This window comes from Diabrotica virgifera, chromosome 3, assembly GCF_917563875.1.
Source record: "Diabrotica virgifera virgifera chromosome 3, PGI_DIABVI_V3a".
Lineage (NCBI taxonomy): Eukaryota > Metazoa > Arthropoda > Insecta > Coleoptera > Chrysomelidae > Diabrotica > Diabrotica virgifera.
In genome coordinates this window covers 147,844,967-147,871,551 of record NC_065445.1, presented here as the reverse complement: position 1 = coordinate 147,871,551, position 26,585 = coordinate 147,844,967, and the positions used below count along the sequence as shown (strand labels likewise).

Below are 26,585 nucleotides of genomic sequence, written 5' to 3'. Positions count from 1 at the left end.
TTAACTGATACCGATTTTGATATTCCATTTTCTTCCACCTCATTTTTAATTGGTATTTTGGTCTCTTTTGTATTTTTCACGCGTAATACCAATCCTTTTTATTATTATAATATAAAGGGTGTAACAAAAATACAGGTCATAAATTTAATCACATATTCTGGGACCAAAAATAATTCGATTGAACTTAACTTACCTTAGTACAAATGTGCAAATAAAAAAAGTTAGTCCTTTTAAGTTACAAAATGAAAATCGATTTTTTCGGATGTATCGAAAACTATTGCAGATTTTTTATTAAAAATGGACATGTGGCATTCTTATGGCAGTAGCACCTTAAGAAAAAATTATAGTGAAATTTGGACACCCCATAATAATTTTATGGGGGTTTTGTTCTTTTAAACCCCCCCAAACTTTTGTGTACGTTCCAATTAAATTATTAATGTAGTACCATTAGTTAAACACAATGTTTTTAAAACTTTTTTGCCTCCCATACTTTTTCGAAAAATCAGTTTTTATCGAGATATTTCGAATATTTGTCAAATCCACCAAATATTTGTATATGGTTAAGTACGATTATGGAGACTTGGTAATAATTATTATGAACATTTATTTATGATTTACATTTTTAGGGATATTTTGAACCATATTAAAAAAGAAGTCACATCTCGATAAACGGTGCCTTTTCGAAAAAATACAAGGAGGCAAAAAAGTTTTAAAAACACTGTTTAACTAATGGTACCGCAGTAATATTTTAATTGGAACGTACACAAACATTTGGGGGGTTTAAAAGAACAAAACCCCCATAAAATTTTTATGTAAACATATTGAAAAATAAGCCTCAACTCGATAAAATTGCCTTATCGAAAAAATACTAAGAGGCAAAAAAGTTTTAATAATATTGAATTTAACTGATGGTATCACAATAGTAATTTAATTGAGACGTACACAAAAGTTTGGGGGGGTTTAAGGGAACAAAATCCCCATAAAATTTTTATGGAGTGCACAAATTTCACTATAATTTTTCTTTAATATGTTTCTGTCATAAGAATGCTACATGTCCATTTTCAATAACAAATCTCCAATAGTTTTCGATATATTCGAAAAAATAGATTTTCATTTTGTAACTTCAAAGGGCTGTAACTTTTTTATGTGCATATTTGTACTAAGGTAAGTTAGGTTCATTCGAACTATTTTTGGTCCCAGAATATGTGAATTAATTTATGACCTGTATTTTTGTTACACCCTGTATATTATGAGTCTATTGAAGATATGAAAATTTGTATGTAGAAAGAGGGCCGAAGTAAAAAGGTAATGGGTCGAAAATGACCATCCTATTGTTTATAACTTGTATCTCAGGAATCACTCATCGCAATTAAACTTTCTTTCTTAAAATAAGCGTCATGCCGCTTTCTTTCCACGTTTCCTTTATTTAACTTAATTCATAGTTGCCGAGATATTGAGGCGGCTCAAATAGTCCAATGCAAAGTACGTTAGACGGGTATAGTGCCTTTTTATACGAAAATCATAGTAACTCTGGTGTATCATAATTATTATGGTTTTCATTGCGACCATAAATTGTTAATTAAAAATTTAATTGATACTTACCTAAAATGTGTACTTACCTAAAATTTTAGTTGAAAATAAAAGAATTTGTTGGGAAAACCCGGATTTTTCGAAGAAAATTTTCATCAAAGCAAATCGGGAAAAACATGTCTATGCAGAATTAAATTACGGCGAATTTTTAATTGGGTTATTTTGGTGTAAAGTTAAAATATTCGGAGTTACAGAGCCATAATTGAAAAAACACGATTTCGGAGCGCAAATTTTTTTATAAAAATAATAGCACACTATTTGCGGACTTTGCATACCTATATTATTGATATAATATACAATTATTATAAGATGCGATCCCAGCAATAATATTGCTGGTAAATAACTTTTCCTTGATTTTTTCTAATTTGCCCAGAGTATATTAATACGGTAAGTTCTATTGGAGCTAAGTATTACATTTCTCATTAATATAAGCCATTAAACAAAATTTTTCATTAACTGATACTTTCTACGCATATAAGAAAGACAAATAAGATGCAAAACGTCGAGTACTTCATTTATGGTTTAACTACCGACAGAAAAAGAAAAATAATTGAAATTAATACAAATCCCATGCCAGAATATTTTAATTGGTTAAAAAATTTGTACATGCTAATTTTTAGTTAATTATTATCTTAGACTAACGTTAAAACATCCAATTGTATTATAAATTATATACTCATATGTTTTTAAAATATGTAGATTTTAGATACATATGAGTAGATATATAATTTATAAGACATATAAGGTAATATACAGGGTGTCCCGAAAAGATAGGTCATAAATTATACCACAGATTCTGGGGTCAAAAATAAATCGATTGAACCTCACTTACCTATATACAATAGTGCACACAAAAAAAGTTACAGCCCTTTGAAGTTACAAAATGAAAATCGATTTTTTTTCATATATCGAGAGCTCTTAGAGATTTTTTATTGAAAATGGACATTTGGCATTCTTATGACAGCAATATCTTAAATAAAAAATTAAGTGAAATTGGTGCACCCCATAAAAATTTTATGGGGGTCTTGTTCCCTTAAACCCCCCCAAACTTTTGTGTACGTTCCAAATAAATTATTATTGTGGCACCATTAGTGAAACACAATGTTTTTAAAACTTTTTTGCCTCCTAGTACTTTTTTGATAAGCCACTGTTTATCGAGATATTTTGAATATTTGTCGAATCCACCACGTATTTGTATATGGTTAAGTACGATTATAGAGACTTGTTAATAATCTGAAAATTTATTTATAATTTACATTTTTAGGTATATTTTGAAAAAAAAGCAACATCTCGATAAAAGGTGACTTATCAAAAAAAGACTAAGAGGCAAAAAAGTTTTAAAAACACTGTGTTTAACTAATGGTACCAAAATAATAGTTTAATTGGAACGTACACAAACTTTTGGGGGGTTTAAAGGAACAAAACCCCCAAAAAATTTTTATGTAAATATATTAAAAAATAAGCCGCATCTCGATAAAAACTGGCTTATCAAAAAAATACTAAGACGCAGAAAAGTTCTAAAAATGTTGTGATTAACTAATGGTACCACAATAATGAATTAATTGGAACGTACACAAAAGTTTGGGGGGGTTTAAGGGAACAAAACCCCTATAAAATTTTTATGGGATGGACAAATTTCACTATAATTTTGTTTTAAGATGTTCCTGTCATGAGAATGATACATGTCCATTTTCAATAAAAAATCTCTAATAGTTTTCGATATATTGAAAAAAATCGATTTTCATTTTGTAATTTCAAAGGGCTGTAACTTTTTTTATGAGCACATTTGTACTAAGGTAAGTTAGGTTTAATCGAACTATTTTTGGTCGCAGAATATGTGGTATAATTTATGACCATTCTTTTCGGGACACCCTGTATATAAGAGAAGATGTCTGATATTCTCTAGCTAGACGTACAATATTTATCCAAGTGTTGCTACTTCTCTGGTAGAAAAATAATGTCTACCTTCATAAAAACTACCGAGTAACTTATTCCAAAAATCCCGGGTAGAATTCATTCAACAGGTGGTTTGCCTACCTAAGAGTTGCGCCCCCCAAACCCCAGCAGGACTGGCAGTGAAACTTTGAATGCAGGTAGTACCAATTTAGAATTCAACGAAGCTGGACGCCTCTTTTATTAGTTTTAAAGTTACAACTCTTACGTTTTTATGTTATAACTATCAAGATAGAATTTGTCTATTCTAAACGTTGAACTTATTAGTTTTAGAGTTACAACTCTCGCGTTTTTGGGTTTTTTTCTTTTATGGCCTTTGAGAATGCGCCCATTTAGCCAGCAACACTTCTTAAAATCAACGCCTAACCAAACCTACCATACCTACACCAAGACCATTACGAATCCAATCGAACAATCAAGGGTAGGGAAGGGCAAAAAACTTTTCGCACTCAGGTCGTATTATAGGGTATTTGTGTTATAAGCAAGAAATTGGAACCCACCCAGAGTAGACGCTGCGTTTATTAGTTTTAGAATTACAACTCTCGCTTATTTGTAAAAAAAGTAATCGCTTAGCTATCCACAAGTTTGTACGCAATTGATAGTTATTGTGTGTCTCGCTTACAGTTTAAAAGTTATACGTCACGCAAACGCTTATTATTAATTAAGTTGATTAGTACTAAAGTAAACATTCTTAGCTCATATCTTAGTGTATACTGTAAACGTTTAAACTGTAAAAGTGCTATTGTGTTTGTGTTTCGTGGACTACTGTTAATTCGACTGTGAATTCGGCGGTTGAAATATAAGAACTTTACGAAAGAATTTTGGCCAGATCTTGTTTTAGTAATAATAACAAAGTGAGTCATTAAATAACCAATTTTGTTAATGCCTTTATCCTTTTATTACCAGGTTAGTGGGTGGTTCTTCGAGTAGTAATTTATTACATTGCTTGTTACGCTCTAAATGGTAGTAATATCGACATCCTATTTTATTGTTCATCGTCCTCCAAAAAATATTAAAAGGTATGATCACAAGCGACGATCAAACAGAGAAAGCAATAAAGGAGAAGAACTAAAAATAATAAAGAGGACCTTCAGAAACGTCTAAAAATCAACAAACAATCAGAAAAACTACAGAATATCGTGAAAATAGCCGGTAGATAAAACTGTTAACAACATACAAATTAAAACAGTTCTTTCCTACATTAGACCAGGGCGCACCTGTAAAAATATTAGTACATTTGGATGTTGAGAGGTGACTCATATTTTTTTGCAGAAATTGCTTAGAAATAACTCATATAATTATATTTGAGTTATCCTCCCACTCAAAAAGTTCCGGAACATTGTTTAAATAATCAAAATGTCAAAAAATTAAGGAAAAATTCGATTTTTTCTTGATTATAACTTTAAAAGTATTCATTTTCGAGAAAAGTTGCACCAACATAAAAGCTGCGTAATTAAATTTCCTACAACAAAAGATTGGTTAAAAATTTTTAAAATTGTTATCCTTGTTGCAAAAGAGCAATAATTGCGAAAAAAAACATAAAAAAACAAGTATTCGCATTTTACGTTTTTCAACCATTTCTGCTACACTTAGGACCTTCATGTTTCACCCAGAAAAACTTTATGATATGATAAAATAATACTGTAAATTTAGTTAAGATCGGGTCAATAGATTTTGCAAAATAAATTTTGCAATCAAGCTTTCGCAAAAAAAATTCATTTTTTAAAAATGTTTCAGGACTGAAAATAAAGCAGATAGCAAGTTAAAATTTTTTTTAAATAGAATAATACCGTACCTTTCATTTACAATTTGCAGAATTAAAATCGGTTATCTACCACGGCCTCAGGATTTTTTTTAAATAAACATTAATTTTTGGTGCTACGGCGCAGGACAGCGGATACGTTCGCTCTGATTGGGCATTCCAATGACCTTTGATAATGATTGCTATATTTTCATTTTTAGTACATTTTGAAATAAATAAATAAATTTGTTTATTGCAAAATAAAAACACATACTCCGTCCTTTGAAATAACAGTTTTTTAGCAAAAACTTTCTTTGTTCATATATTTTAACTTAGAAAATAAAAGTGTATTATTTTTAAAAATATGCAATTGTTTAAACAATTTTTTACAAACAATAATCAAATTAGTTTGATTTTTGTGGAATTAAAATATGAACATACAACAAAATATAGAGTAAGAAAATAATATATTAGATAAAGATTGGAAGAAATTTTGGTGAAAATTAACTTGTATGAATCAAGCACCGCTGTTCTGCGCGTAGCATCAAAAATTAATGTTTATTTAAAAAAATTCCTGACGCCGTGGAAGTTAACCGATTTTAATTTTGAAAATTGCAAATGAAAGGTACAGTATTCTTCTATTTGCAAAAAAATTTAACTTGCTATCTGCTTTATTTTCAGTTCTGCGACATTTTGAAAAAATGAATTTTTTTAGCGAAAGCTTGATTGCAAAATTTATTTTGTAAAATCTATTGAACGGATCTTAACTAAATTTACGTATTGTTTTATCATATCATAAAGTTTTTCTGGGTGAAATATGAAGGTCCTAAGTGTAGCAGAAATGGTTGAAAACGTAAAATTCGAATAGTTGTTTAATTGTGTTTTTTTTTCTCAATTATTTCTATTTTGCAACAAGGATAACAATTTAAAAAAATTTTAACCAATCTTATATTGTAGTAAATTTAATTACGCAACTTTTATTTTTGTGCAACTTTTCTCGGAAGTGAATAATTTTAAAAAATTCGAATTTTTCCTTCATTTTTTGACATTTTGATTATTTAAACAATGTTCCGGAACTTTTTGAGGGGGAGGATAACTCAATTAATATTATATGGGTCATTTCCAAGCAATTTCTGCAAAAAAATTAGAGTCACCTCTCAACAGCCATCTCAGAACAGATCCGCCCTGGACTACATAAAAGAAATTATAGACCGAATTGGATGGTGTTATAACAAAAATTATAACACAGTTAAACTCTGTCTGAGAAAACAGGATTAAAAATAACCTTTAAGAAAACTAAACTTATGACAAATATAATAATGAGTGGAAATATAACTATTGACAATATTACTATACAAATCTCTGGAACAGAGATAAGCAGAGACAAGCAGAGACAATCAAACACACGAAATACAAAGGCGAATAGACCTAACATGGGCAGCATTCGGCAAACTAAGCTATATTCGAAGTTCAATTCCCATGTGTCTCGAGCGAAAAGTTTACAACCAATGTGGTTGCCCGTACAAATCTATGGAGCAAAAACGTTAACACAAAAATCCGCGAATAAACTCAGAGTTGCAACACGAGAAATGGAACATGCAATGCTGAATGTGAACCTTCGAGACCACGTAACAAACCAACAAATCAGGCAAAGATGTGAAACTCAAGACGTCATCAAAATAATCACGAAGCTTAAATGGAACTGAGCAGGGCAGTGCACAAGACGAATCATGGAATGGAGGCCCAAAAACTATAAAAGAAGCCGAAGACGACCACCGACTAGATGGACTGACGACATAAAATGAGTAGCGGGAAACTGGTTACAAACGGCCCAGTGTAGAGAACACTGGAAAGAATTGAGGAAGGCTTATGTCCAGCAGAGAACGCGAACAAAAATGTTTTGTAGAATTAACGATAATGCTTAAATTGACAGTTTCTAAATTTTGACAAAACACAAAAATCCACGACTGTGTTTTCGAAAGGCAAAACGGGTTATAATACAATGGGACATTATGAAAGATCGGTGAAAAAACGATTTTAATCGACTTTATTCTAATTGTTAGACTCATAAGACATATGACAATCATGACCTAGAGCTGATTTAAAAGCAGTTTATAACAAAAATAAAAGCATCAAAAATCATTTATATGTATGTAGATGGAGATGCGTGCAGAAGATAGAGCGAAGTCGATGTAATAAAATAAGGCGAATTAGAAGTTAAGAGAAGTAGGATAAGTGTAGGAATTGGAATTACCATACTGATGATGTAGTTACAAAAATGATGTAGTTACAAAAATGATGTAGTTACAAAAATGAATAAAATTAAAAATTAAGTTATTAGGTGGGGCAGGCGTAGCTCAGGCGGTAGTATGCCTGGTTCGCGTGCTGGTAGGCCGGGGTTCAAATCCTAGTGCCGGCAAGACATTTTTAGACACTACAACTAGACATTTTTAAAATGTCTATAGACCCCAGGTCGACTCAGCCTGAATAAAAAAAGAGTACCTTGGGTTAAACCAGGGGTAATAATAGGCGGTTGAAGCGTAGCACTGGCCCTCTTACCTTCCTTGTACACCGTAGGCCCTAGATATAGCAGACTACCCTGCTATAATCCCAAAGCCACGTGAGCGGTATAAAACGGGAGACTATCATTATTAATTTATTAGGTGAAGTTTAGGTGAGGCACGAATTAACAGCAAAATGGGAGAGTATAGTTTACGATGTCTAGAGCACGTTCAAAGGCAAAATTATATTCACCTAATACTAACAATCTCTTGATGTAAGTTCTTGGAATATATATTAGAGAAAGGCCCAATACGATATGCTAAATGACAATTAAGTAAGATTTAGACTTAAAGGGGATTATTATTTATATAAATAAATTGCTATTATCTACATGGATTATAATACCGAAAACAGCTAATGCAAAAGAATGCGAAATTCAGACTGAAAGCCAATTAATATAATTAATATAACCATTGATCAAGTAATAGCTTATAAAATATATATGTAGGGCAAGAGATTTGATCACTAGTTTAGATCACTAGTGACAGGAATATAAGACCAGAGACCCAACACAAGCAACAAAAGCAGCAAGAGTAAGTGGTTGCCTCCGAGAAACCATATGGAAAAACAAATATCTGACCACGGTAAGCAAAATAAAAGTATACAAGACAACAATAAGACCCATCCTAACATATGCAGCGGAGACAAGGAGCGAGACGAGATAGACGAAACAACAAATTAACAATATCGAAATGAAAGTATTAAGATCAATAGCGGGCATATCATTAAGAGACAGACAAAGCAACAGAAATATACGAGAACGATGCAAAATTCAAATTATTAACAGGTGAATAAAAACAAGAAAGAAAAACTGGAACGAGCTTGTAAACCATATGGAACCAGATAGATTAGCGAACATTCGATAGAACAAGGCCGCCGAAAAGGTAGAAAGACAATGTACAGTCAACAACAACTGAAACATAATAAGAGGCAGACAAACAGGAGTAATCCTAGTCGCACGAAGAAGAAGAAGAAGAAGAAGAGATTTGATTAGGTGAGATAATCAGACAACTGAAATACAAAGAAGGATAAGTCTCGCGTAGATTGAACAAATTTTTTAAATCCAATATTTCGTTTGTTCAAAAAGGAAGGTTTTTAACAAAAAATGTGTTTTACCGGTTCTTGCCTATGGTGTAGAAATAGTAACTCTGACAAAAAGAACAATAAATAAAATATGAGCTACACAACACGCTTTGGAAAGATCAATGTTCATTAGAGATACCAAACCAAGAAATCAGAAGAAGAACAGGAGTCACGGATGCAGTTGAAAGAATTGCCATAGCAATGAGCTTGTTGGGCCGGATATGTTGCCAGATTGACGGATGATAGATGGACCAAAAATACTCTGGAATGGCGACCAAGACAAGTAGACTGGACGGATGATGCAAAGCGCTATTTCTCAAGATAGAAATAGGTGGAAAATTGTATGGGAGGCTTACGGTTAGCCGTGGACAAATATAGCCTAATTTATGATGATGGATAGAATGTTCTGACCATCAAACAATCTCATAAATGGGTAATTTGCTTAAGGTATTTCTAAAAATCATTTCTAACCGTGTTTACAGAAAGCACGAACTTAATTTACTCAAAGACATTTTTGAGAGCAAGGGTATAGACGATAAAGATCTGAGAATAATCCTGAATTGGTAGTGGAATTCAAATATAAGAACACAAGATGAAATTTCAGACATAATAAGACTAGATGCTTAACGTCTATAGTAGACACATTTGCCAAGAAGTTTTAATAAGCACTAATAAAGAAATGGTCGTCAATTGGGGAAGTGATAAACAAAAATCAAAATTTAAGAGAGTAGTTTGGTTGCACCACAAACAAACTGTTTAGAACAGGTATAAAAAAGTTCGAATAGCCTTGATGATATCTGATATCCAGTCTCCGATAAGGCGATAAGAGAGTAACATAAAGAATAAATAGATTAGGGATAAAGACAAAAATAACTATGATGGTATTAAACCTTCTATTAATATTAAACCTTTTTGGAGTTTTGAGTTCTACTCCGTTCTTCTTATCGAATCAATGAAAATAGCTTATGAGAGCTGACACAGACACGTACTTGTCCAAAACTGAATCACATCTTTTATATTCTTCCCAGTTCACTGGCTCAATCTATGTGCCAAGTATATGTACATTATTCTAGCAGTTATCACTACAATTAGAATCTAATCAAAATTTTAGATTTCTATAAGTAATTTATTGATTCAATCCATAAGAAGAATAGTCTTCTTATAGATAAGCACCTATCATCTTCTTTCTAGATCTTTTATATAGTTTACTCTGTAGTAATTCCCTTTTTTCGTCTGTTGTAATTTGTTTTGTTATATATTTTTTTTTAGGAAAGCGACCCAAGGGACCCATAGGAAGAAAAAACGATGGTACGAGAACTGGAGCTCCTAATCGCAGCAGAGACTGTAACAGAAGAAACAGGACATAGTCATATTACAAGAAGAAGAAGAAGAAGAAGAAGAAGAAGAAGAAGAAGAAGAAGAAGAAGAAGAAGAAGAAGAAGAAGAAGAAGAAGAAGAAGAAGAAGAAGAAGAAGAAGAAGAAAATTAAGAAGAAGAAGAAGAAGAGGAAGATATATTTTTAAGCGCTTGTAAATATTTTCTGCTATTCTGCTGTTATCCTTTTTTTTTTTTTCTGAGTTTCTTCTTCTATCTTCAGCTATTGATCTAGTTATTATTACCGGCCTTTTTTGTATCAATAATAATTATTCATTGTGAATTATAGAACAATTTAAAATAGTTTTTTTAACAGGATGCATTTACTGTATATTATCATAATACATTATTATGTGTGGATGGAGTCTGTTGAGAAATAGTTAAACAGTAATTCTTTGATCTTCTTTCTTCTAAATTGCTCAATATTTTCTTTGTGTTCTTTATCAATGTTATCTTTCTTCATTTCATTATTTTTTCTTCTCCTTTTCCGTCTTAATGATAGATATTCATAAACTAAAAATATTTAAGACATATTTCTTATTATTTGTGCCAATGAATGCGTTTATGTGTACGTGAGCATGTGGTAGGTATATGTATTATTGGTTGCTAGATTCTAATAAGTGTTAATGTGATTCTAGATAGTGTTATGTTTTAAAGTGATATTTGGATATGTAACAACAGATAGTGAAAATATACTTTTTCTTTGACCGGTTGCCATGCAGGTTGCCGTAATGATCCTAAGAATAATTTGTGTGTTCTAATTGTCTGAACTAAACGTACCATATGTACCACCAAGAGGGAGTACAGGAGGGCGTCCGGTCTCCCCTAGAGCTGCTAGTGTCATATTTTTCTTTCGTGTTAAATCTGAAAGTTTAGAAAGTTAGTGTTTTATATCTTTAGTCGGTGTATCCTAATGCCCTTCTGAATTAAAAACTAAATATACCAGTATTAGTTACTTCAGTTATACCTATTAATACTAGTGTTAACTTCAAATGAGGAGAAACAAATTACTTAAAAAATATTCACAAAATATATGGCCCGATCTAATATATATATTCCTGTTGATATATGGGAATATGTCCAGCAACAAATAAAAAAAATATGAAAACGTTGGTGCTGAAGGTAATTGTTTGTAAGCAGTTTGGTTCAAGTATTTAAATAACGAGGAATAAATCAACTAGATAGATGTAAAAAACGTAATCAAAAAGTCTATCCATTCAGCTCAATAACACTTTTAACTATTTAATAGCCAATACATATATTAAAGTGAAAGAGTATAAAAAATAAGGCTCTAAATGTAAAATTGATGAACAAATCCAAAGATATCAATATTTTATTTCACGCAAACTATACTGGAATAGTACATCAATGGAACACAAACTATAGGTAGATATGGAACTAATGAACTTCAGCCTAGAACTTGGCCTATTTATTTTGATAAAGAAATATTTAATACAATATAATAATTGATCTTGCAAAATACTGTACAATCAAAATCGTCTATCTTAGCAACAGTTGGTATCATATTATTGCTATAAGAACGCCTCATACAAAAATTTAACTATATTTTGAACAGTTTAAGTAAATAACAATCCACAGGATATAATTATTTAAGACGTATTTACCAAAGGATCATTTTGTAACTGAAGTTTGTACCTTCAGTTAAAAAATGTCCTTGTAGTTGTAGAGACGAAACAGATAATAAGGAAAATAAACAATAACAAAGTTCCAGAATCTGACAATATTACAGCTAAACTATTAAAGAAAAAATATTCGTTTGTAAAAGAACCCATTATCTAAGAACAACTATATGGCCAAATTAATTATTGCTAGAGAAATGGACAATTAGCCACTAGATAAAAACAGGTGTTGGCATTATTTACAATGGATTTTTAGAATAATATACAAATAATTTACAACGTGGAAATAACACACATAAAAGAGGTGTGATAGAGAGGTGATACATAGGTGACATGGTCATGTTTATATATAACTGATGGCAAAGGGAACAATATTTCTTTAGGTCTTACATTATTTGAAGTAGAAAAGTGTATTGATACAGCTAAGACTATATATTGATACTAAAACAATTTGTTGACGAGCTGCTAACCATGAGATTGGAAGGAAATTTAAGAGCATACAGTAGCGATCAACAGGTAGCAACGAACGCGGTCCAAGATTGCGGCTGTAATTTTGAATAGTTTGTCGAGATATTAGGCACACATATTCGTAATATAATAGAGAATGGCGGTACAGAGCCCGATTTGAGAAATATGTTAGTATGTGGAAATTACTCTATCACTAAATAAAATATGGCAAAAAGGAGCCTGTACGAAAAACAAAAAAGTACACTTTCTTCAAATAAACTTTTTTATCCCATGTGACTGACTCGGCAACATTTCGCACCTATGGGTATAAAAATTATTGCTTTTGATAGTATACATCGATGCCTCAGAAGCCAAGTCAATAAGTGTTTAAAATGAGATACTAAGATGTTTCTGACAATCAGCTGTGTGATGGATGACCGAAGTTATCGTTAACGTAAAGGTATCCTGTAGTTATGTTATAATCCTCGAATTGGTGTGATGGATCATACTTAACTTAACTACTTGCGTTATTTCTTGACAGTTCTTGAGTTATCTGGTATATCAACTGTCACTTTATAACGCGACGTTAAACCTCAAGTTATGAGATAACTTTGTAGTTATGTAAGGATATGTAAGGTTAAGTTCATCTTTTGACTTGTTTTTAGACAGAAATCAAGTGAATTTAGAAGCTAATAATTTAATAAATAAGAATAGAAGGGTAATACAATTTTAAAAATAATACAAAAATCAAATCGAGAGATATAAGTTGAAATTTTATTTTAAGTATCTACTGAGCTTTCTATCCAGAGTTGCCAAATGATATTTTATAAATCCCCCACTTAGAAAATGAAATTCCCTCAAATTGAAGCTCAAATACGACACATTTAAACTTTTGCCGCATTTTAATAAATTAGTAGTCAAATGAAGAGAACAGTACACCAAAATTATACTACTTATCAACGAGGGCCCTGGAAATAACTAATAGTTCCTATGGTCTTCATTTTATGGGAGTATAATCACCGGTATAATATACGCAGTTCTATGTACATTCGCAAATTTAATTTACCATGACCCCTTAAAATACCCCATAATTTTTCGCCCCCAAAAAATCCCACTACAATTTCTGCTTACAAAAATTTCCACGCTTTCAAATTACCCCAAAATTGTGGAAAAATACACCAATCTGGCAACCCTGTTTCTATCTACTGTTTGAAAGGTTTGAAACAACACCGAACCCGAACAGCTGTTTGCTGTTCGGTCATCGACGGTGGCAGACGATGGGGATTTACTTTCACGGTCATCTACTATGTTCCGAACTATCTCTCGCGCTCACTCCAACTTGTACTATTTCTACATAAGGTTATCTTTGTTACTTCAACCTTTTTGCCTCAAACCTTATTTCTAATATAACGTTGATGATATATATATATATATATATATATATATATATATATATATATATATATATATATATATATTAATATATATATATATATATATATATATATATATATATATATATATATATATATATATATATATCTCATAACTCTGACCGATCCATCACACTGAATTTTACCTAAATAGTTATGGGCATCGTTATTCCTGAGAGTTATCTTAACTTTAACTCAAACGTTAAAGTTAACTTCGATCATCCATCACACGACTGAATAATTGTAGAAATATAAGTAGTTATTAAAAACAAATAAACTGTCTTTAATTATCATACTATGGGTAACATATTCATAAATATAAACAAGGAAATAATAATATTATTATATATAATAATAACTGTTATATCTCACAAGTAAAGTCCGGATTATGAGCATTTTGCTTTTTTTGCTTATTATTAGGATTTTTAGTAAAAATGCTTATTTTAAAAATATGTTGCTTATCTTTGTGTATTTTACTTCTTATGATAAACTATAGTTAAATTTCATGTATTACTTCCTGTCTTAAGCAAAATTCTATAAGTATACAGAGCTATAAAATTCTAATAATTCAATAAACCATAAGAATTTTAATCCCTTAGGCTTAAGATATAAACGGAAAAACCCATCGTTATACCTGTCCATGTAATAAACTAATATTTGTCTGCAGAAAGCCCAAATTTATTATATTGTTGTAAAATACTTTTCGGTAGTATCGGTACATTTGTCTAAATTTAAATAAATTGAATTGGATTGGATTTAAATAAATTGCCGTTTTGACCTAAATTTAAATAAGCACCAATCACATCTGCAGATGTTGAAAGAACTGTTTCTACGTAAAAAAATAATATGTCTACAGATAGAAGACAGCTTTTTACACGAAAATATTGAAAAACATATTTTTGTTAAATGTTTTTATGCTAATGGATTTGAATAAAAAATATATTAATACGTTATTTATTTTTCGATTTTTTATTATATTATAGTTTAACACTTTTGTAATTTTTTATTAATTGTTAATAATACGATAATTAATTAATGTCCTTTATTCGTATTTATATCATTATATCCATACTTACAGGTTTTTTTTTCTTGAACCTTACTTATTTCATAAAAACTTCGCTTATTTTTGCGACATTTTTTGCTTATAGGTCTGGATCCCGCGTATGAAAAAAAATTTGATTAATAGCAAGCTGAAAATTTGTTAGTAGCTTAAGGGTGTCTAGTCGGATAAACTTTGATATATGGGAACACTGGAACAGGGGCAGTTTTCATTGTGGAATAGGTTAAAAATTTGGAACGGTCAGATCACGAAAACGGCACATTTATTTTGTCCGACAGAACAGACTTAAACTCTCCGAACAGAGATTAAACTCTCATGCAAAAATCAGACTGCTATTTATCACCAAATGGGCGTTTTAATGAGTGGAACATGTAGAATATTTCAAATGAGAGAAATTATGACAGCTAATAAATAGCAGCCTGATTTTTGCATGAGAGTTTAATCTCTGTTCGGAGAGTTTAATTCTATTCTGTCGGACAAAATAAATGTGCCGTTTTCGTGGTATGACCGTTCCAAATTTTCAACCTGTTCCACAATTAAAACTGCCCCTGTTTCAGTGTTCCCATATATCAAAGTTTATCCGACTAGACACCCTTAACCTACTAACAAATTTTCAGCTTGCTATTAATCAACTTTTTTTTCATACGCGGGATCCAGACCTATTATATAAGTGCTTATTTTGACCTTTCTGTCATGCTTATAATCCGGGCTTTACCCATAAGTCATTTTTAGGGAGAATGTGACTTACACCGTTTGACTTCTGAGACATCCACATGTCACTGTCAGTGTTGAATTACCGACGCATTATTGCCTTACTCTGTTGAAAGTTCGCAGAGCTTTCGAAAAACAAAAATATTGATGACGAGCTACTATTTACTCTTAAGAGGAGAATGATGAACAAAAATGACTTTTTTTATATTTTATTTAATGTGAGATAAAAAGGGTAAACTCATATTATTCCTATTAATATCTATGGATTTATTATTCCTATTAATATTTGTAGGTAAGTTACTAGCTTCAAAACACAAAGGTTGTTATAACGATCAGTTTTTGTGACCCTAATACCTTCGATGTCTTAATAATAGACTTTGCATAAATACCACAATTTTTTATTATATTTTGGTACTGAGTTAAAGAAACTGTGTAATAGAATGTGTTGTAATATTTATTAATAAAAAAATTATAATAATAAAAAGCAAGAGGGAGAACCAAACAACTATTTTTTTTTCTAAAATGACTTCATAAATATAATATAATGACGAAAAAGTAACATGAAAAGAAGGATGCTATTTACCTCATCAATTTAAATAGTACCAAAGAAAATATGGAAAAAAGAAAATCTGGATGAAGAACTCGAATATTTCTATTTAAAATGCTAGTTCTGTTTAAATATACAAAAAAATAATACTGATATTTTCTTTTATACGCATATAACACCTTAATTTTGTAAACCCACCATTGGCATTATAAATATTTCTGTTTTGTTTAAAAAAAATCGATTTACAAGGCTATAAGTACCCAAGTGCAGTCTTTGATGGCCATATAGGTTTTGCCAACTTCAAACCAATCTGCGCCATGTTTTTGGACACTATTTAAAAACATAAAGCAGACTAGTATCCTCTTCCAATCCAAAACTAATTACGGGATCAATAAATATCTAAAAGTTATTGTAAATATCTAAATCTTTAAAATAACTAAATCTAGCTATATGTTCCAAAAAGTGCAACATTGATTTAAGTACTGGTATGTGCAACATTGTTTACTCAAGTAATTCAAATGTTGCAATTTTTGAGCTGACTAATGTATTAACGCCTTACGACTATTGGGCTTAAAATGGCGGTAAAACTACTTACAAAAATCAAACACTCCAAAAATATCTCGTTACTACAATTTATTTGAAATTTTAGGTTTACTTTAAAAAAATTTTCAGTTAATGTTTTTTGTACTTATATTAAGTTTCTGGGCAATTTTCTACTTCAGATTTAATTTTAGAGGTTTCTTGCTGGGTAAAATTTTATATCTTTTAATATAAAAGATATTGTATTGCTAAGTTTTGCTAGCATCTTCAACTTCTTCCGTATAATATAAGATTGAATTCTTCAAATAATCAATAACTTTATTTTAGTAAATGATGGTTTTGCTTGTTTTTAATTCAGAGGGATGCATAATCGCCGGACAGCTGTTTCCAACGTTTCAGGCTTTTTCAACAGCGCTGACGATTGTGCATCCCTCTGAATCAAAAACAAGCAAAACCATCATTTACTTTTCTATCTTTACTCAGATTTGAGTACTAGAAAGTTCCTCTTCTGTCCTTTTCCGAGACGAATGAAAACGGAATGTGATTGCAAGGGATCCTTTTTGTTTTCATTATTCGTCGTCTGCGGTCTTATAAATTGTTAAAGTCGCAGATTAAGGATGTACCAGAAAGAACTTTCAACATGAAAAGTCTCAGATTTAAATTACTATTTACCATTTTAATGGCGGATTCTGCATCTGAGACTCTTCAATTTGTCAAGAGATGTCGCTGGATCGCGTCCCATTGGGAATTTGAATGATCTTTCAAATTCCCCTTAAATCGATGATTGAGCTGTTTTTCGATTCAGAGAAGTGCACGCTAGCGCTGTTGAAAAAGTCTGAAACGGTGGAAACAGCTGTCCGGCGATTGTGCATCCCTCTGAATCAAAAACAAGCAAAACCATCATTTACTTTTCTATCTTTACTCAGATTTGAGTACTAGAAAGTTCCTCTTCTGTCCTTTTCCGAGACGAATGAACACGGAATGTGATTGCAAGGAATCCTTTTTGTTTTCCATATTCGTCGTATGCGGTCTTATAAATTGTTAAAGTCGCAGATTAAGGATGTACCAGAAAGAACTTTCAACATGAAAAGTCTCAGATTTAAATTACTATTTACCATTTTAATGGTGGATTCTGCATCTGAGACTCTTCAATTTGTGAACTTTATTTTAATATAAATAATGTAATATTCCTCATATATTACATATTTTTTTAATAAACTCTTAATGTGACCCAGTAGAAATACTATTAAAAATGAAAATTTGTTCAATATTTTTACTACCTGTCTCAAATCAATGTGTAGATAAGAAAGCTTGAATCTTAAATTCTCTGTATATATGCCCAATGTATAAACAACTTGCTGAACCTTTTTACAACAATAGGTCTATGACAAACAACTTAAGTCGACTTTACACTACATGATTTATCATGTGATTTGTCATATGATTTTTCCCATGACGAGCCGCATGACAATGCTTATGACAAAACGAGCCGTATAAACAATGTAAAATCATATGACAAATCACACAGTGTAAACATGTAAATTTCACTCCATGACCAAATCATATGACAAATCACATGATAAATCATGTAATGTAAAGTCGACTTTATGCTACTTTGAAACGAGTCAAACCAGACTTTCTCTGAATAAAAAATTTTCCAAAAAATTCTTAATTGATTAATCTAAAATGTCTTCATATTAATAGATATTCCAAATAAATTCAGAGAATTTTAATTTAAAAAAAGCATAAGTGGATAATATATCTTATTTGATATATTTTTTTTCAAATCTGTTTATGAAACCTCTGGAATAAATCATAAAAAATATGTGATAAAAACTATTTAAAAATCATTGATTATTTATTAATTATGAAAATCATTACACAAATTATTGAAAAACGCAACAATATTTTTGGGGTGATTGATGTAAATATATGTTCAAAAAGCTCCAAAAGCTATACCTCATTACTCTCTTTATCAACAATAGTTACTTACATTGATGTAGTTGTACTGTGGAAGCAATGTTTACAAAAATGAAGTTATTTCATATGTTATATTTCCTGCTAATATTCTAAGACGGCGATGAGAAAAAAATCGATGAATTATGTATCTTGCTTTGCAAATATCTAAAGTTTTTGAAGCGATATCAAGTTTTATAATTACAATAGAAAGAAAAACTTCAATCAAGTTTATTTTTGCAATTAAATACGTATATTGTAAGTATTGCAATATACTTACAACTAGAAAATGATGGTACATACTACATATAAGCAAAGGGCATAGCCGGGTAAGATGATGAAAAATGCCCCCAACCCGATTCGAATTCCATATAGGTCACCGTTTAGCACATAGAGAGAAACTCACTTTCTAAAAGTTTTAGCCCCCTAGGTGGTCAGGTGACCCACCTAGAGCCTAATTAGACTTTCTATGTTTTTATTTTTTATCTCAGCCGCCTCAAGAGCTAGCGAAAAGCGGTCCGAAATTTGTTTTTTATTGTTGGCGGGAAATTTATGTTTTAGGACGATTTTAAAATTTTAAATTAGTATCAAAAAAACTGAGACATTCGTTTTCACGAAAAAAATTTATAAAGTGTAATTTTGCATACTCTTTCATTTTGAATTTTATTTCAGAGTGAAAAGATTTCAGATTTTTAAAATAAAACGTACTTTAAAAAGTAAAAACCCAATTTTTTTGTTTTTCTTTTCGCTTTTTGATAAAATTTTATACATGGTGTTTAAAAAAGGTAACACCGTCACTAGGATAGATAAAAAACTGAAAAACAATTGGGGTTTGCTTAATAAAAAAATTTTGTACTGCCATCCATTTTCAAGATACAGTGCGTAGAAGAAAACAAAATTTTACACATTTTTTACGATTTTGCTTAAACTACTGGCAACATTGTAATACAATTTGGCATGTTTTAAGAGGTACTTATTGTGCATTTTTTGACATACAATTAAGAATTTTATATTCACCATTGGCGCGCATGCGGGTAATGGTCTTAACTTTTTAAAGAAAAAAAGATAGTACGCCACTGACATATTTCAAATTAACAACCATTTTTGAAATGTAAAGTTTTCAATCTTAATAGCAACATTAATAATATTGAAAAATATTAAAAATATATTTTAACCATTTTTGAAAGGAAAATAGCAACATTAATAATATTGAAAAATATTAAAAATACTATTAAAAGATTTTTAAATTGAAAAACGTATTGGTCCATTTCCCTGGTAACACCTCCAAGGCTTCTAAAATTTGCAAGCCAGATGGATACTGCAGTGAAGACAAAAGGGAGGGAATTCTAAAAAGTTGCAATTCACAACCCTTGTCTGCAGCTTGGTAAAGGTCCAACCGAAAAGGGACCTAGTTACTCTATAGGAGTAATACTAATATAACATAAAATAAAAATGTATACCATTTTTATTCAGTTGCAAATCGGAGGCAAAACAATCTTATTTTTCACTTTGAACAAGTAGCGCCGTCCAGCACTCTTAATCGACGATTTTCGACTCTTATTGGAGTCATCATCGGAGAGGCGTAGGCCTGCTGCTCTCTGCTCGAAGTGACCAAACCATGAAAGTTTATCCCCACATTATTAAAAGATTTTTAAATTGAAAAACTTATTGGTCAATTTCCCTGGTAACACTTCCAAGGCTTCTAAAATTTGCAAGCCAGATGGATGCTGCAGTGAAGACAAAAGGGAGGAAATTCTAAAAAGTTGCAATTCACAACCCCCGTCTGCAGCTTGGTAAAGTTCCAACGAAAAATGGACCTAGTTACTCTATAGGAGTAACGTCGATTCAGCGTGCTGTACTGCGCTCCCTGTTCTAAGTGAAAAATAAGATTGTTTTGCCTTCGCATTGCAACTGAATAAAAAATGGTATACATTTTTATTTTATATTTTCAAATCATTTTTGAATTCCTCGTTCCGTTTGTGACAAAAAATCTTTCTTCCCATTATTTCATAAGTCGCGCCATTTGTGTGCAAGAAATAAAACATCTTAACCCTTACAAAGTATTCGAACTACTATGTTAAGTTTCTATACAATCTACATTATACTCGTAACTAGTACATCCATAAAAGCTTAATTCCAATACTTTGGAAGTATTAAGATACTTCATTTATTGCATGAAAACGGCGCGTCGGCGTCGTATGAAAAAAAGGGAAGATAGATTTTTTGTCACAAATGCAACTAAGAATTCAAAAATGATTGTTAATTTGAAATAAGTCGGTGGCGTACTATCTTTTTTTTCCTCAAAAAGTTCAGACCATTACCCGTATGCGTGCCAATGATGAATATAAAATTCTTAATTGTATGTCAAAAAATGCACAATAACTACCTCTTAAAACCTGCCAAATTTTATTACAATGTTGCTAGTAGTTTCGGCAAAATCGTAAAAAATGCGTAAAATTTTGTTTTCTTCAACGCGCTGTATCTTGAAAATGGATGGCATTATAAACATTTTTTATTAAGCAAACCCCAATTGTCTTTCAGTTTTTTATCTATCCTAGTGACGGTGTTACCTTTCTTTAAACACCATGTATAAAATTGTATCAAAAAACGAAAAAAAATGCGGTTTTTTTATTTTTAAAAGTACGTTTCACCAATTCTAAAAATCTGAATATTCAGAGTGATACCTACATTATGTAAAAATACACGTTATCCATTTTCTTCGTGAAAACGAATGTCTTAATTATTTTTTTATACTCATTTAAAATTTTAAAATCGTTCTAAAATTTAAATTTCTCGCCAAAAATAAAAAAAAAACACATTTTTTTTTCGGACAGAACTTTTTGAAACCTACAACTTTTTTATTTAAAGTTTTTCGCTAGCTCTTTATGCGGCTGAGATAAAAAATAAAAACATAAAAAGCCTAATTAGGCTATAGGTGGGTCACGTGACCACCTAGGTGGCTAAAAATTTCAGAAAGTGAGTTTCTCTATATGTGCTAAACGGTGACCTATATAGAATTCGAATCGAGTTGGCGGCATTTTTTATCATCTTACCCGGCTAGGCCCTTTGAATGCTTCTTTAAAAATTAATGATGTTAGAAACTATATATGTTTATTTGTGTCACACTTTTAATTTTTTAAATCTAAACAGGCTGGGTCGAGAGAGTTAGAAATGAGGATATCCTTAAGCCGCGTCCTCACTGGTAAATTGTTCGTGCGTATTAAACTAATGGTTTGTCGCAAAATTTGCGTTGCAAGAGTTTGCGTCGCAAATGTTTACCAGTTAGGCCACGGTGCTCAAATCATTTGATATTCGATCGAAAACCGACAACCAATACAGCGTGTGCGTTGTGTGCGTCGAAAATTTTTGCGTCCGATTTATGCGACGAAGACGTCCACATCAGCACAATTTACCTCGAGCTCGCAAATATTTGCGACGAACAGCTGGTTCGACGCAAATTTTTACCAGTGAGGACGCGGCATTAGCTGGCTGAACCAAACAACACAACTGGTCAATATAATAAAGAGATGCAAAATATGATCTTTTACATATTCAGGGAAAGATCCAAGGTAAACGTTATCCTGATAGAAGAAGAACCTCATGGCTGAAAAATCTACGGCAATCGTATGGAAAATCGACTGCATCGTTATTTAGAGCTAGGGTTGCACAAGTTTGACTTGAATGTTTGAACTTGACTTAATTTCAAGTCAAACTCAAGTCAATCCTTCTGACAAATATTCCAAGTCAAGTCAAACTGGTCAATCGTAGAGGTTTGAAAATTCAAACTCTTTGTTAAACTAGTTTGAAAGAGTTTGAAAAATAATTTATTTAGTAGATATACTTTTTTGTCGAGATAGACATGTTAGTTGCCAATTAAGATAAGAAAATTAATAATACAATGAGTGCCACATAAAAGTCAAAATTTTCAATGTGTTTTAATTTAAAACTTTTAAATGTAGATATTTATTTTTTTCGAATCCTGAGAAAACTAATAAGTATTTTTGAAAAATTTAAACGCAGAATGAAAGATTACGTTATTACCGAGGGCCGAATAGAAAGTCTCTTAGAATAAATAAAAAGTTTCTCATGAATGAAATATTTGCAATTAATAACAACACCAAATTTTCCTTTTTATGTTCACCCCTGTAAATTATTAAAATAAACATTATAGAAGTTTTCAGGGATGTTCGTCCCTCAGAAATAATGTAATCTTTCATGCTGCGTTTAATTTTTTTTTAAATTCTTATTAGTTTTCTCAGGATTTGAAAAAAATTAATACATTTAAAACACATTGAACATTTTGATAAGCGACTTGTTACGCCTATGTCCTTAAGGGTTACAATAAAATAAGACTATTTGGTTTTTCAATGGATAGCTCAAAATAAAATGATTTGGAGTTTTTATGACTTTCTTTTATTAAAAAAGGCATTTATACATCTTAGGGCCACTTCGAAAAATCATGTGGTACCAAGCTGCTAGTTCACTCGAAAATATGTACCACAATACAAAAGTTAGTATTGTTGTATATTCGTTGGTATTTCTTTAAAATTCAAAACTAACCATAGTGTTATTAGACCTGGATCCCGCGTAACAAAAAAAGTTGATTAATAGCAAGCTGAAAATTGGTTAATAGCTTAACGGTGTCTAGTCGGACAAACTTTAATGCACGGGAACACTGGAACAGGGGAAGTTTTAATTGTGGAACAGTTTAAAAATTTGGAATGTCAGATTACGAAAACGTCCCATGTATTTTGTCGGTCAGAACATCCAATTGATTTGTTATCCTTTCATTAAATTCTCATGCAAAAATCAGACTGCTATTACTAACCAACATGATTCCTGTCATTTGACATGTTCTTTGTGTTCCACTCATTAAAATTCCCAGTTGGTGATACACACGTCTGATTTTTGCATGAGAGTTTAATGAAATGGTAACAAATCAAGGAAGTTCTGTCCGACAAAATACATGGAACGTTTACGTAGTCTGACGTTCCAAATTTTTATCCTTTTCCACAATTAAAACTTCTTCTGTTCCAGTGTTCCCATACATCAAAGTTTGTCAAAACCATCAAGGTTTGCAAAAACTCCGTGATAGATCAGATTAGAGAGATGAGGCTTAAGATAAACGCCAAAACACCAAGTAGTAAAATGTATTATATGTTCTGAAAACTGACAAAAAAACTATAACCCGTTGAGTAAAAGAAAGATTTGGGAGGCACACTTATTGGAATGGCACCGTTTTCCAATTAGGACTAACTCGTGTCGCTTTTATTAAAACTAAGACTGTACGATGTAGCTGCGATATCAAACTGCTCTGAGGCCTTAGTGTATGAAGTCGAAGCGTGGGTACTCAAAAATTTCATCTTTAAGGAACTGAAAGTCTTTTGTCTGAAAATTACAAATACGTAAGTAATAAACTGACTCAATATACAAACGGGCAAAATACGCAGCATAAAAAAAGGAAATTAGAATACTTTTGCGTAATACAAAATACCGAGTGATATGGCGATGGTGTATTATATAGGGTAAGATTGTTGAAACCGTCATCACAGCTTAATAGGATCAACTTTGATTACAGCTGAGCCAATCTCTCAGAGTTAAAAAAAAATCAAATGGATTTCTAATTTAAACTTGAAAGGCGCAACACTCTCCTTTATTTGAAAGCAACTAAAGAGTCCTTTGAAAAGGCGTCAAATTCTGTGGAATTATTGATTAAAATAATTAATTTAAATATGATATCAATCTTCAAAAGTTTTAGATGTTTTTAACGTTTTTATAAACCTGTCTAAAATGATTTCCTAGATAAAAGCTAATGGATAATTATATGATAATAATCTTCACTTTTTGAACATGTTAATGCAAACGAAAAGTAAAAAATGATAACGTGCATAGTATCCATACCTGTCTCACCTTCAGGGCCTTCATCTTCGTGAGCTTCAGTCATTTCAGCGATTTCGTTAAGTCTTTGAACATCAGCGGCAAAGTTTTCCTGATTTATTTCCTCTTCTCTTAATGTGCTAAGTACTGCTTGATGAAACTCCAGAAGATCGTCACCTAAAAGAAGAAACAGTTTTATTTTCAAGTACAAAAGGTGGGTTGACATAAAAACATATGTCGTGGATATGTATATTAAATTACAATTAGAATCTTCACTTACCGGAATGGAATGTAAGTTATGGAATGGAAAAAGTTATAGAGTCGAATATTTTCTCTAATTTGTGTTTGAAATATTATACGTAATATTAAATAAAACACGAAAGTTTTGAATAGTCCAACGTGGAATGAAGTAAATTTTACAGTTTTTTAGGTACAGGGTTTATGGTAGGGGAGCAAAGTATGCTAAATGTGCAGTCACTCGAGCGTTATGAGGACCTATTGGGTTGTGAAGAGTAGGTCCTAAAACCAAAAAAAGTTAAGTAAAGTTTTCCATTTTAGTGGGCGCTTGCCATTTTTTTATTTAATTTTCCATTTCCAACAATCGTTTTTTCCGATTATAACTCCATAACTCGAAAAAATGTTTCGAATAAAAGTTACTTATTTTTACGTAAGGAATCCAGATCTGCAATAAAAATGGGGGCTCCTATTTAAGATTTTAAAGTAACCCCCTACGCCCCTCTGTGGGGGTTCGTGTTTGGTGCCATTCGATAGATTTTTGAAAAATATTGAATAAGTGTATTTTACAGTTTTTCGATCCGATGTTCATTAAGCGAAATATCGCGGGATTCGTATTTAAAATATTAAATTTACCCCACCCCTCTTCGTGGGAAGTCATGTTTGGTATCATTCGATAGATTTTTAAAAAATATTGAGCACATATTTTGTAGTTTCTCGATATGTCATTCATTTCGTGAAATATTCGCTTTTTCTTGTGAAACTTTGGGACTCACCCATTTCCTTACGCCCGGCTCAAATCGTCAGATTTTTGAAATATACACTCTTTTGCATGTACAGTAGAACTCCAATTATCCGGATTAATTGGGACCGGACCCGATCCGGATAATCAAAAATCCGGATAATTGGATTTTTCTCGAAAATGGCCTCTTCCGGGAAATAAACGTAATTATAGCAAAACATAATGGAGAACATATACGGTATTTATTATGAAAAACAATACAGTATACACAACAATATGTAAATGACAAAGTTTACATTACGTAATATTGACACACAATACTGAATCACAGTAAAATGAATTATTTTTTTAACATATCAGGCAGAGTCATATTCTCAATCTGATCCGGATAATTGGAGTTCCACTGTACTTAACTTACCTTATCTTAGAGCCCCCGCAGACCGCAGACTTTTTAGTCAGCCGATAGTTTAGTCGGCTCCTTAATCAGTACAGAGAGGTATGCAGATGCGCACATTACACCGATTCACCGATGCATACCTCTCTGTACTGATTAAGAAGCCGACCAAACTATCGGCCGACTAAAAAGTCTGCAGTCTGCGCAGGCTCTTAGTGAGTGCGCAGATTGCAGACTTTTTAGTCGGCCGATAGTTTAGTCGGCTTCTTAATCAGTACAGAGATATATGCAGATGCGCACACTACACCGATTCACAGATGCATATTTTTCTGTACTGATTAAGAAGCCGACTAAACTATCGGCCGGCTAAAAAGTCTGCAGTCTGCGCACTCACTAAATTTGACAATTTCGACTTTTTTAAAAATAGATTTTTTTTAGGGCACCCCTTAACGAACTCCCCTGTGTTAAGAGCAAATTTATGGTAGAGGTACATCTGCAGGGTACCAGGTTTCTCCCCATATGATAATCTGACGCGCTCGAGTAACTGCAAAAATCCCCTCTTCGGCACCCCTATTATTACCCTTTTTAAAGTTTTTTTGAATACTGTTTTGACTTATACTGTTTAATATTTCGATAGTTGTGGATTTAGCTTTCTTTACAAATAATTTAGGTATTTGTATGCTCTTTTTTGGTCTGGTAGA

The 26,585-nt window shown here is 31.6% G+C and overlaps 1 protein-coding gene across 2 annotated transcripts in view; it reads right to left on the bottom strand.

Moving 5' to 3' along the window:
* Positions 1-26,585, bottom strand: part of LOC126881345 (RIMS-binding protein 2) — a 509,061-nt gene that overhangs the window by 187,561 nt on the left and 294,915 nt on the right. For both annotated transcript variants that reach the window (XM_050645576.1, XM_050645577.1), the window contains exon 8: positions 24,539-24,691. In XM_050645576.1, coding sequence (XP_050501533.1) covers positions 24,539-24,691 — 153 coding nt within the window. The remainder of the gene's footprint in view (positions 1-24,538; positions 24,692-26,585) is intronic.